Source organism: Cygnus atratus, chromosome 17, assembly GCF_013377495.2.
Source record: "Cygnus atratus isolate AKBS03 ecotype Queensland, Australia chromosome 17, CAtr_DNAZoo_HiC_assembly, whole genome shotgun sequence".
NCBI classification, from domain to species: domain Eukaryota; kingdom Metazoa; phylum Chordata; class Aves; order Anseriformes; family Anatidae; genus Cygnus; species Cygnus atratus.
In genome coordinates, this window is record NC_066378.1 from 13,824,116 (window position 1) to 13,837,552 (window position 13,437).

Genomic DNA, 13,437 nt, shown 5'->3' on the forward strand with positions numbered 1-13,437 from the left:
TGCAGAAACCCTTATTAGAGACTGCAGCGCTTGCAGTGACAAAGCCTCATGATTGGCATGGTCACCCAGAACTGCGAACGATGTGCCTCCAACACTGCCTGAGCTCAGTTCTGCCTCATAAAACAAGAACAATGTTTTGCTGAACAGTGTTGGCTGCTGAGAAGTACAAACACGCTTCCCAAGCACAGAGAAACCCTCGATGAATTAAACCAGAGCAGATCTCCCTAGAAGACAGCTAATTTCCATCCGCGGAGGCCTGGCACAGAAAAGGTTTAGAAAAGCACAATTAGCCCAGGCTTCTGCATCTGCCCTTCAAAGGGGAACCCTCTGGACGGTGGTCTGCCTTCAGACTGCTCCACCATGCACGCTCTGTCACCGTCTTTGTATTGCAACACATGTTGTGCTCAGTGGCAGAGGAACCTACTGCCTGAACAGAAATCCATGGAACTCCACTAATATTCTGTGATATACTGAAACACCAGAGGCGCTGCCTACAACCAGGTCCTTTTATTTCCTGCAAGCCACCTCTCCATTCATTGTCACCTTACCTTGCATCTAAAATGCCTTCGTATTCCAAAAGCTGTCTCATGAAGCCTGCATTTGGTCTTGCAATGCTGCGTTTCTGCTTCACGTAATTGTAAGCCTTTTCCAGTGACCAGCCAAATTCCTTCATTGCATAAGCTATAACAGTAGATGCCGACCGGCTCACGCCCATTTTGCAGTGCACCAGGCACTTGGAGTGATTCTTCCTGCAGGACAAAAAGGACAGTGTCTCATCTTTGTGGTTATTTTGTCTGTTGTTAGCATTTAAATGGCAGAGGGGCGGTACTTCATCCTCCTGACCACCCTAACGCCTTAGCTAAGTAGGTGAGAAACGTTTTGGACTAAGGTGGCCAGGAGAAGAACCCTGCTCCAGAAAAATAAAGAGGTAGAGAAGGGCAGCTTCAGCCGTGCCACCATTTCAGAGACCACCACGAAGCCCCCTGCCTGCCTGCTCAAGTCTTTGGGCGCAGGAATAAGCAGGAACAACCCGAGTATAAAGGCCCAGCAGTGTTTCATGGGCTTTGTCACCATCTCTTGGGCTAGTCCAACACGGACACGTGTTGGAATATTTCCAGAACACCTCAAGCAGAGGAAATGTCCTCGTTTCCTTTTGGAAGCAAGACAAAATAATAGTAATAAATAAAAACCGTAGGCTAGGAGCGGGTTAATGCCTGCGCCGGAAGAGACAAAGAACACGGAAGCTCCAGGGACACAGAAAACCCCTGGGAAAAGATGTGACACAAAAGCCCAGTTGCCACCTTCAGCTGTGGTGTGGCTTCAGGAGGGTCCAGCACGCAGGGCACGGTGTCACTCTCGTCACCCAGACCTGAAGCAGTTTCTGCTGGGGCTCGGCTGTGCTCTCACACTAAGCCACGTCTCCCAGCCCACTTACTTGGCCTTGTTGATGAAGTGATACGCCTCGTTCCAGTGAGCCAGGAGGTCTGTGGTCTCCTCGTCGTACACCCGGATGTTGTGATAGGCGAACAAACCAGGAAAAAAGTTATCTATTTCCCTGGTCACATTCAAAATGTAGTCAATGCTGTGGAGAACGAAAATTAGAGATGAACCACCATGGTCACGAAACGGGAACCAATACACATGAAGTCCATGAAACCTGACAAAACGTGAGCTGTAAGATTTTATCTACAGCCTTAATCCTGATCTCCCGGGACAGATTATGACAAATCGCACACATGACATGCAGGGCCTGTCCAGTCACTCGTCTCTCACTACCAGCATATCCCATTCAACAAAGCAAGACCGGGAGCACGAGAGGGAGAAGTTTGTTTTAGCCCATCTGCCAAGGCTTTGTAACCTACTCAAACTCCCCGCTGTTTGCTGCACACTTTCTACTTCAGCATCCCAGAAGTGCAACTGCACTTGGGCAAAAGCTGGGAAGAGAACCCAGGAATCACAATGTTCAACTGCAGGCTTTAACTATGAAACCAACCTTTTCTCTTCTTTCTGATCAAAAATATGAAATAATAGTCACATGGTATCCCCTGATTCCTGCCAAATATTACAGCAAGGTTTACGATGTACCCTGGGAGAATGAGTGCCCATATTGATTTATTACTTTACACCATTCAGACAAATCAAGGGCACAGGATGTTTCTTTCAGAATTCGTCCAGCTTTGACTTTTGGACACTGCACGTCACGATACCCTCACCACAGAGCAGAAGTATTAACATGCTGGTCGATTTCCTTGCTTAAAGATGTTCAGACATCTGTTCCCAAGGACTCCGAACTAAAACATTTTTAGTCATGCTCTTGAGCAATAGTTTTCAGTTTCTCATGTCAGGGTTGGTGCATGCCTTGGGCAAGCAGCAGATATTTATACGCTGTGAAACTCTCACTCGTCCAAAAAGCGTGAAAGTAAGTCATGCCAAGAAGCGGCGCGGTGATGAGAGCGTGGTGAAAGACAGCCCTGCAGCTGCCTGTCTGGGCAGGTGAGACGGAGCTTGCTCATCCCCAGGAAGTTCTGCTCCATTTCGATAGAGTTTTTCCTAAACGCAGCGCTGTAATTGCTCTTCCACAGCCTGCAGGAGCTCACATCTGACACAACAGTACGTGCGTCCGTTACACACTTGGCTGCTACACGCTGGGGACTGTGTGTTTGTGTGTGCGTGTGTGTGTGCCAGACATCCTGATACACTTCAAAAATGAAAAGTTTTGTTATTTCCACTCCCCCTGTGATGGAAATGAGTTAGGAAAGACTTCCTAATCAAGGTCCCGATGATCAGTTACCCACATTGCTAGGAATGGACCCAAAGGACTGGAGGATTCAGAGCCCGAAAGGAGCGGTACTCACCCCGAGCCCTGCAGCTCCTCCAGGTTAGAGGCGTTCCACTCTGACCCCTGCAACAGCCACAGGTAAGTCACGTTTCAAAGGAGCCCGAGACCCTCCCCATTTTCTAAGATTTTGCAGTGCCCCAGCCTCAGCAATATTCATTCCTTAGCTGTCAACTGAAATACTGCTAGTAGCCTCTGGGCACAGTTAGCACACCAGTTTCGGGAAGCTGTGGGGAATGCAGGATGCTGCCTGGATTACTTTAGCAGCCCACCCAGGCTCATCCTCAAATGCAGCACGAGGACAGTTCCCAGTCCCTCTGAAATCAGAAGAATTAAGGACAACAAGGCACAGGGGCTGTGCAGGAAAAAATCCTGCATGACACGAGAGTCAGAGACAGTTTATCCCATGTCGTTGTGGCCCGGACACTCTGGATTTTTAACCACAGAGATAAATAGTGCAGAGAAAGACAAGTAACAAGTAATTACACGTGGCATGACTGTGATCACAGGTATCTGAGAAGCGAGGCAAATCTTGAAAGTTCTGGGGGTGGTCACTCACCTTGGATCTCACCCTATCCACAAAATGAAAAGCTAGAAAGGGTTTAAAAAAGCAGGTTTTTGCCCCCAAACATCAACATTTCCTCTGACTCTCTCCAGGAAAAACAAACTAGAAGTGACCCAAACATAATGGGCACAAATGTGCTCATCTCAAGCAAGTCTTTGTTCCAGATGGCAGCGCCTGGTTTTGCTTGCAGTACCATCTAGTGGCAAGAGATTACGCACAACGCACACCTTTTGCATAAAACTCGAAGAGCACATCACCCACATCACCTTCAGCCTTGTTCTTTTTGTAGTTTTGGCCACGCATACACAACTTGATAGGCTCTGTTGAGAAAACCAATGTAGTGACCCTCCCCAGAGTCAAAAAGCGAACAATTGTCACACAGGGCAGCACTCACAGCTAGATCCCTTCGTTCGTTTCAAATTATCTCCATTGATAAAAATATAATATAATCATTGGTTTTACAAGCAACATGACTCCTCGAGTATTCCGCATGGAGGGCTGGATAGCAGGCTGTAATCTTTTGCTCACACTGCACAATTCAGCCTTGACGCCAAATCCAGATCCCCCTGAGCCCCCGACTTGTCAGCTCACTCCCACTGAGTCTCCAGCTCATCTGGAGCTCCTATTACAGCAACTTACCAGATACAAATGATCAAAAATCAGAGACGGTTTGTCCATCTGACCCAGGATAAGCAGCATTTCATTGTCTATAAATTCCTTGAATTCTTTCAAGTTGCAATTCATGTGTTTCTCCAGCTCATTTCGTATCTGCAGAGCAGAAAACAAAGGATGCCACCTAGAATCACGTCTGTTCAATGGAAACATTTATTGGCACTCCTCTACAAAATACTTTTTCTGTACTTCATTAAAGACAGCAGCAGGGATTTGACCTTTTGGAGACAAGGAATCCCACTACATGGCATCTCTCTCCAAGCATGTTAGGCCCACAAATTTAAGATCTGTGAAGAAAGCTTCAGATAACATCCAGGTACAAAACAATTTTTGACGTACCTGCTTCTTAAAAAAAAACTTGAAATAAAAAAACAAGACCCTGGAGAACAACTAAGAAACAAATAAGAAGCCCATTAGGCGCAAGAAGTGAACACTGGCAATACTGGTGAAGAGAAAGCTTTCTAAAAGCCTCCCCTTTTCAAAATGTCCTGAGACAGACGTACAGTCCTTTCACTGCACCTCAGCTTCAAGAAGGCGTCACGCAAAGCAACACAGCTTTGTTGAACCCACCTTAGAAAATGGTGGAAAAAAAAATCATACCATCCTGACTGCACCAAGAGTTAAGAATACATAGACAGACAGACGAGTTCTCAGCTTACGCCTACAGCTTGTAATGCTGCTGTTACACAAGAATGCATCCAAACCCTTCAGTGCTAAGCTCTAGGAAGGAAAGCCCTGCAGTTTAACAGCCTTCCTTGCAAAACAAACAAAAATTGAACCCAAAAAGAACTATTACCATTTGCTTTGAGAATGCCTGCACTGCGGATGCAGCCATTTGCATCACCCTGTGGGACAGATCCAAACTAGTTTTAGCCTTGACTTGTGATTCTTCATCCAGAGACACACGAGCAAAGTTTTGCCTGTATGCCTCTCTGACATTGTTCAGGAACAAAGAAAATAAAACCTTAAGATGAAGCCAACAAAGATAAAGACGCTGTTTTTAGCGCACCATTTGCTCTGTGCTGTCCCTGAGCAAGTGAAGTCCAGGATACTCATCTAAAACAGCCGTGTATACTCACACTGGTGAGGGCTGAACCCACCAACTGCATCTTTTGAGAGTGCTACCTTGGCTTGTGTAATTCACAAGGATGTACTGAGGAGTAAGGGACTGCAAATTCATTCCTTGGACATGCCTGGCATCAGCTACAAGCAGCTGTAATGCAAGGATCAACTCGGATGCCACTCTGTTGGCAAAGATCAGACACCTTACACTTTGAGAGTCACATACTTGTTACCAAGGTCTTGAAAAATACACTCTGATACTGGTATTACCCTGTTTTACCTGCTAGAGAAACAGAGGTACAGCAAAGAGTAAAATCTGCAAGGGTCAATTGGAAATACAGCCTCTAAAGCCAGTGGCACCCAGTCATCTGGTGTCTCTGTCAGTACAGCACTCTTTGGAAAAGGAGCCTAGCAGGAAGAATTAGGTAGCAGGAATTTTTATATTTACCTCCTTTGAAGTCACATTTTCCAGGTCTTTGCTCATCATGATGCTCCGGAGTTTGGCTTTAATGAGCCGTTCTGCTCGTTCCCTTTCAGTTGGCCTGGAAGGTAAGCAGAGAGGAGGTCTCCTTCCTGAGCTGTAAACATGCTCTCCAGAGACGACGCAACTTGTACAGGACAGAGGGATGGTGGGAAGGACTTGCATTAAAAGCAACTTGACCAGAATAATGGAAGAAAAACATTTGAAGATATTTATGAATAGAAAGGAAATGAACTGCCAGGGGAACAAAAGGGAGAAGGTGAGATTTCTTTTCTGAGCTAAGCCAACTTTGTCTAGCAAAACTGAGAACTGACTTGTCAACAAACAGAGCTGGAGAGTCGGGGCGGGTGGACTCCAGGTCCTGCATTGCATTCCACTCGTTGATGCAGCTCTGGTCGGAGCTGATGCAGCTTTCGTAGTACGTGGCCCAGACCAAGGCCATCCCACCTGGGAAGTAGTTGTACCTTCTTGCAACTTCGCAGGCTTTATGGAGGATCTGTAAAGCAGACCTGCAAGTTTGGAGAACAAATTTGTGCAGACGTGAGCAACAAACATAGAGAGGGCAGGATCTCAACTGATTTTCACTGAGGGAAAAGATTTTCACCACTGCTTGTTGCAGTTTGCTTTCTGAGAGCAGCAACTTTATTGTATCAGAGTTCAGAGAAGGCACCTTGGAGGCCTTCTAAGAGCTGAGCTGAGGCAGAGGCTGACATTTTCTCCTGATTAACAGGCAAGCACAAGGCACAAGCCACTCTGGGATCTAATCATTAGCTAACTTGTAAAGCCAGACCCAAGAAAAATAAAGAATACGGACAATTTTCAAACCACCTTCAGCAAGGAGTCAAATGCATATTTACCAGCATTCTTGGCCCCTGACACGCTCCAGGGACAGGGCCAAATCAGGTCATTTGTTTTTGTAAATTCTACCGTTACTTTTTCCTTCATTCCCTCCTTTTTTCCTTTTTTTTTTTTTTTTTTTTTTTAAAAGTCTCTGCTCTGAAGATGTACTTGTAGTGAAGCCATTAACCACATCTAAGGTTGCCAACAGGAGGGGCTGAGCTCAAAAACGACAGGAACAAGAGTTTCACCTGTTTCTGTACCAAATCATCCCTAGCACGTCACCCTTCTCTACATCTGTATCTTTTTCCTATCACATGCCCCAAGGAGTAGGATCTCATGAGGCTCTGACAGGAGCCAGCACATTGCCCAGGCCAAGAGCCATGTTCTGTTTGGGGCAGGGTAGCAGCCTCTTCAAGAAGGCATTTGCTGGCACAGCCGCTGCTGATTCAGCCCTCTCTGCTTCAGTGTTTTGGAATCCCTGCACATGGGAGGGGTGACAGGAGCTGAAAGGTGAGTGCGATCGCAGAGTGGCACGGAAAGTTTCCACGCGGCAGGAGCCCCAGCAACGAGGCAGAGAACTGGAAATGCCATCAGATTGGCAATGGTTGTGAGACTCCTTCAGACAGCTAGAAAAGTATGCACAGGGAGGAAAGACTGGGTTTGCAGCCTGATGAATTCAAGTTGGGCTTTTGTGTTTATACATTTCATTAGTGCCATTTCCCATCACCCTTGTGTTAAAGAGCATGCAGCTGCTCCAAACAGAAGCAGGAGAAGATGCTGTTTTCACATCTACTCCCAGAGTCCCTTTACAGTATTGCTACCAGCTGACACAGGGAAGCAGCAACTCTGCTTCAGCTCACTGAATTCCAGTTATGGAGAATGCTAAAATGCAGTTTGTTTATTTGTTTTTAATTTATTCACAGAAATGAGAGTCTCTTTTTCAATAAAGCTAATTAGCATCCATACCACATGGCTTGCACCGACACTGGCTTGAAGATGTGCATTCTCCCTGCAGTGCTCACGCTGAAGCCACTGAAAGAGAGGGGAAAAAAAAGAGTCACAAACTGCTCTTCTCTGCATCTCAAGCTGTGCTCTACAAACAGCTAATGCAAGACAGCTACAAGAGCACTCAAAAAAAAAAAAAAATCAAGGATGAGAATTTCTATCACTGATTTTCCAGCATCTTCCCTCCCAAAAATGGCAAGCGGACACCTTTCCCTGCTGTACGCTGCCAGGAATGGGAGCTCCACCCTTTGAGCAGGATTTCAGAAAACATTTTCTGGGTATTACAGGTTCCACTGAGCAGTCTGAGGGCAAAAAAACCTCAGTGTCTGAATAAAAAACCTGCAGATATGAATTCAAAATTGGAACTTCATTTGCACAGTGATAGAGAATCTCTCCTAAAGCAGCCCCCAGAAGGGAAAGACATTCACATCTATCCTTTTAATGTGGTTTCTTACCCATCACCATCAAGATGGATTTTAGTATCACTCCACAGACGAAGAACCATTCCTATAGTGCAGCTTTTACTGGAAGAGAAATGTTAAGGATGTTAAATATAGGCCACAATGCGGTCATGTCAATATCCTCAATTATTAATACTCGTTAATTTTTAAAATCCTCAAGCCTTGCTCTAGTAATTCCTCGTAATATCGTAGGCCATCAAATGCACAACACACAAGGAGACCGGCAACTGAAGTCTAAAGGTCTACTCTGACGTTAGCATGCTGATTGCTCCGCTGAGCTGGAGAACCAGGAATAAGAATCCCCAGCTCTTCTCTTCCCCCACACAGCCTGCCAGAAAGCACTGCAGTATTTCCCCATCACCTTTCCTGCTCGTAAGCTCATCACGTCCTTAAGCTCGGTGCAAGGAAGCTCCCTAGCAGGATATAAAAGCAGATCCCAGCGATCTGGCTGCAGAGATTCAGGTTGCAGCGAGGCAGAAAGCAAGCCTTGGTAGGTGGCAGAGCAGCCGCCTGCCCTCTCCAAAGAGGACCCCAGGGGCCTTTCAAAGGCTTGTGTGTTCAGTTTGCACTTCATCGCTTTGGCTGGTAGAAGAGACAAAAAGGATTTTATGAGTATACCTAACCCAAAAGAACACTCTTATTTCAGAGATGCAATCTGGCAAGAAAGCTGTACTACAATGGGGGGAAGTAACTTTCAACTGCTAAATAATTAAGCTGCTGAGATATTAAAGTTTTAAAGGAAATCAAGATGCACACAACAGATAGTTAGCAAAGAGTACAGGTTTGTTTTATTCTTTCCATTTTTTTTTTTAAGCCTTCAGCCACTTTCTGCAGCAGATCAAAGGCTTTGACAGGCCAGTTTGAACACACATGTGGACAATGTGCACTCTAGAGCTCTGCGAGGAAAAGTGTTTTCTATTAAACACATGTAAAAGGAATAAAACCCACAAAAGCGCCTGACTAGTCAAACTGTCAGCAGTCAGAACACTTACAGCTGAGCAGTGACATTTCATCCCCAACATGGAGCCACGGAGTCCCTCAATAAAAGTCGCTAATGCCAACAGACTTCTTTATGCATGAAACTTTTCCTTAATTTACAAAACCTCCAGCTTTCAGGGGAAACTAACTGAAAAAGCAGCTAACTTTACATTTGGTCATAACTTTTGCATCTTTCCTCTTGTCTCCCACCACTCACCACCAGGAGCAAACTACTGGCAGGTCACCTCGGACTTGGAGAGGACATGGCCAACACTCCCTGCAGTTGCACGCTAAGTGTGCCATACGGGAACGCTACGTTAGAATTTCCTCCCTAACGCCAACAGCAGTAATCAACAGCAGACACAGAAGCAGCATCAAAGCCAGTGACAATAATCTTCTTCGGAAGGCACTGCTAGGAGTTTACCAACAGGACTCACTGCAGCGCAGAAGCTTCCCCCTTCCACTTAAATCCTCTGAGGTTTCCCAGAAAGAAAACAAAAGTCCCACCTTAGCACAACATGGCAGCGTGCTAAATCACCGGAGAACAGAAACAACAGTCTGGAAGCTCTGACTTCTAACTCCAGCTCTGCCAAAGCAGCCCCACCTCTCCGAGCCAAGAACTTCTCTGCCTTGGTTTACTCACCTATAACTGGAACGATGTGAGAGGGTCTGCAGTAACAAAATATTTTATTTGCCTTTCAAAATATTCTGAGCTTTTATCAGTTAGACAAAGGGAACAGCTCATTACTGACACATTTGTTTGTTGTTTTTGGAGGTGCTTTTGCAGGATTGCTGTTGAGGCTATTTGGCAACTAACCTTCCCGAAACAGTTCCATTGCATCATGCCATCACCAGACGTGAAGTCCAATGGATCAAATAAGTTCCAGTTTTGCAAACGTGTCTGCAGAAGTGTTTTGTAGCGAGGAGACAGCAAACTACCACAGATGAGGTAAATACCACAGCCCTACAGATGGATTACAAGTAAATGCTTTGCCCACAACTGCGGAGAGAGCCCAGAGGTTCTAAGGAGACTGAAAGCTTTCTGGAACAATGAGTACCCTCTCACCCTCACGACGGTCAGAAAAAATAACAATTGTGTCTCTTTTCTTCATAGAGTATGCAGATACATGAAAATTAAGTGCTCAGGACAGTTTGTTGTTGACAAGCTTTCCAAAGAACCCAGCCTGCCCGATTTCCAAGCCAAGCCTTGCCTTAGACATACCTCTCCTTGCTGGAGAAATCCACGCCCAGCAAAATATTCTCTTCTGTGTCCTGCCGCCCGTTGCTGTATACAACCACCATGTACCGCACTCTGTCTGTCCACACACTTTCCAAACGGACAGCCTAGGAAAAAAAATAGTCAAGCTCTGCAAACCAGCTTTTGGATAATTATTACTTCCGTTGCCGACCAATAATTTTTAGGTGTAATTGTGCCCAAAAGTTGGTGAATGCACCGAACAAGAAAGAGAGACAAGCTCAGAGGCTTCCTGAAACGTCAGATGTTAGCCGTGCTAGAGGGGCTAATTAACATAGACTTCTCTGCAGTGACTTTTACAGCCTCTGCACATTTCTTTAAAAGAAAGCTAAAGCCCACTTGGATGTAATTTCAAGACTGACTTAAGCCAAGGACTGACTTAAGAACAGTCTAAGTGCAAAGCATCCACTACCATCACCAAGCTCCTATCTCATCCCCTGTATTAGTATTTGTCGGCTGACTGGAAAATTAAACTTAACACATTTCAGAACACTTTCCTGATCCAACTCACAACCTGGATGTAGGGACCAGCCCAAGAGGAGCAGCCAGGAAAATCTGGTGGGGCTGGCAACCAGCATGGCAGACTTCAACTGTGAAACCTAAGATTTGCCAACGCTTTTTGTCACCCTATAGAGGTTTGTTCCCAACGCCTCCAATTGAAAGAAGGGCAGAAAAATGCATCTGTTCTTACCAGTTTGATTCTATCCTCACAGCGAAGGAGGTTGATCATCACCTGGAGGTGCTGGGGCAAATCACCTGCAGAGAAATCATCAAGGGTCTCTAACTTGTTGTGCTAAGAATAGGCATAGTCTGGACTTTTAATGAAATCGGACATTTCTTTAAGTGAAAAGAAACAACCAAAAAACATTTAAGGCAGGCCGATTAACTTTGGTTAGAATTCTCTGGGACAGCAAAGTGAGCTGCTTGGAAGAGTGTTACCTGGCTGTGGTATTTGGGGGCTACCAAATACATCGAGACCACCTGTGAAGGGCATAAATGATGACACACTTCCATTTACAGCATCATACAGAAGGCACAAAGTTATGTGCCCCGAGGACAGGGGAGGAAGAGGCAGGAGGAACAATTCTTATTAAAAAAGGAACAAAGGAGACAAGGCCTTATGGAGGGCATAGCTGAACAGGGGAAACTTCTGAGGAGGAAGGGCTGCAGGAGGGGCCCGATTCGGGTGATCCCTTCTGTCTCAAATAAAGGACTGTTCATGCCACACGTCACTTAGACTCTAAGGCAGTGGGTACATTTCTGTTCGGTGAAAGCAAGCAAAGGGAACAAAGGCTCTACAAGAAAACAAAACAAGTTCACATCTAATAACTCGGTAAGGCACTCATAACTTTCCATACAAGATAAAATGCCGTCCGTAGGATGTTTGCTGGGTATATGAAATTGCTGACAATCAAAGACACCCAAAGCCAAGCTTGGCATTCAAACAGCTTCTTTGTGCTTGGAGTGTTTACTAAGCAGCAGACACACAGTACCACACTGTGCCTTTCCCACATGCTCCTGCACTCAAAATGCCCCGATGATTTTATTTCTTCTTTCTTAGTAATCTCTTATTCCAAACCCATCAACAGTAGAAGGCATAAAAATACAGGGCGAGCAGAATCCACCTTTCTTAACCCCTTATCTGCTTACTGATCTTTACGTGCGTTCACCATCCAACTTTCTTCCCACCATTTTGGGACACCGGAGGGGCGTGCGAAGGAAGGACAGGCTGCTCTCAAGCCACGATAAATGCTTACAGGCCAGATTTAGATCAGTTAACTGAAAGGGGGTTTTCTGAGACCAAAAAAGGGGATGTAAGGAGCTACGAAACGAGTCTCTGGACAGACACCTAAATCCTATTTAAAACGTGCCTCACTTTAAAAAGCAGCATTGAACAAAACCAGCAACAGGTAGTTTAATAAATAAATAAATACATAAGTAAATGCTGTCATCTGTCATATAAAGTCCCAAGCTTCAGATTACTGGAGGCTGGGAGAGCACTCGGGAGAAATATCACTGCCATGCTGAATCCGGACCTCAGTAACCACAGAAGAGGTGCTAGAGCCTCGTGACAGCCCATTGCGTTTGCCTCCCCATGGACCAAAGGAGAAGGCAAAGATCAACCCACCAAAGCAGAAGCAAGTGACATTTCGTTGTCTGAGGCTGCAGAAGACAGGGATACATACTCAGCACAGACTCCCTGGCTCAGAAGGCTTCCCTGGCTACAGAACGCCATGCTGAATGCCATGATGTCTGCAGAGAATACATTTCTACTCCAGTTATCTTTCCGAGGCAATGACAAAAGTTTAAACAAACACACAATAATCATACGTTCCCATTCAAATCAAGTGGGCTGAAAACCTGGTTTTCCTCAGCAGGTTGTACAAGGCCCCCGGTGACAGTCAGAGGAGTCATCCACCCTCCCACGCCTGCTATTAGCCTGTCAGCGTGGACGAGATGAGCAGGAAAGCAAGAGGGAGCAGAAATTCGGTACGCGATTTCAGCCACTACCTGCATGTTTGTGAGGATGCTGGAGGCTTCGCTGGCCCTGGGAACTGTTTCCTTGCTGTAAGAAAAGGGCTGCTCCTTTCACCATGAAAAAGCTCTCGCTTAGGCTGGAAAACAAACGACAGAGGAAGTCAACGGAAAGGAAGTATCAGCAAAGTGTGTGCTCGAGTCTGTACACCTGGGGAAGGAAGGGCTTCTCTTCCTTAAAACACAGTAGGATTTTGCCACGAGAAGCTGTTCCCAAAGGCTGATCCTGCCACTTGCAAGGCATGGCTCCAGGATTATTCATGAAGCGTTGTGTCATTTTCCACCAACATTTTATTACTTGGCCATCGCAGGAGATACTTGCCTGAGCTGTCACGGACTGGAAATGACTTTATCACTTGATAATCAAATTCTGCAACTTAAAAACAGTAGCGGGAAAGGCTTTTTACAGGCTTAGACCTGCGAAATGACTTAAGATCAGGTTCCGAGTCAACCAGTGCCTACTAATTTCAGTTCTCAAAATTTCTCTGGAATGCAAGGACAAGAACATGCAACTATCAATTGTCTGTAGATTTACAGGGGAAGGGAGGGGAGGTGAAACCTGTGCAGCTCAAGAGAAAGAGCTGCACTGAAACTTCAGGGGAAAAAGCAACCGACACAATAGCGAAGGCTTTGCTCTGCTCTGGCTAGATACAACCAGCTGGAGAAACGCTGCTGATAAGAAGGGAGGTCACAATATGTGCACATACAAACTGTATTTCCAGAGTCATCTGAAACACAGGCCCGAGA

General features: G+C 45.7%; 1 protein-coding gene across 2 annotated transcripts in view; it reads right to left on the bottom strand.

Annotated features, from left to right (window-relative positions):
- SSH1 (slingshot protein phosphatase 1) overlaps positions 1–13,437 on the bottom strand; it is a 35,685-nt gene that overhangs the window by 6,242 nt on the left and 16,006 nt on the right. For both annotated transcript variants that reach the window (XM_035565756.2, XM_050714293.1), the window contains 11 exons: positions 12,667–12,770; positions 10,847–10,911; positions 10,123–10,244; positions 7,917–7,985; positions 7,423–7,488; positions 5,931–6,125; positions 5,584–5,677; positions 4,041–4,169; positions 2,856–2,902; positions 1,436–1,582; positions 549–749 (listed from right to left, as the gene is read on the bottom strand). In XM_035565756.2, the coding sequence (XP_035421649.1) occupies positions 549–749; positions 1,436–1,582; positions 2,856–2,902; positions 4,041–4,169; positions 5,584–5,677; positions 5,931–6,125; positions 7,423–7,488; positions 7,917–7,985; positions 10,123–10,244; positions 10,847–10,911; positions 12,667–12,770 (1,239 nt within the window). The remainder of the gene's footprint in view (positions 1–548; positions 750–1,435; positions 1,583–2,855; positions 2,903–4,040; positions 4,170–5,583; positions 5,678–5,930; positions 6,126–7,422; positions 7,489–7,916; positions 7,986–10,122; positions 10,245–10,846; positions 10,912–12,666; positions 12,771–13,437) is intronic.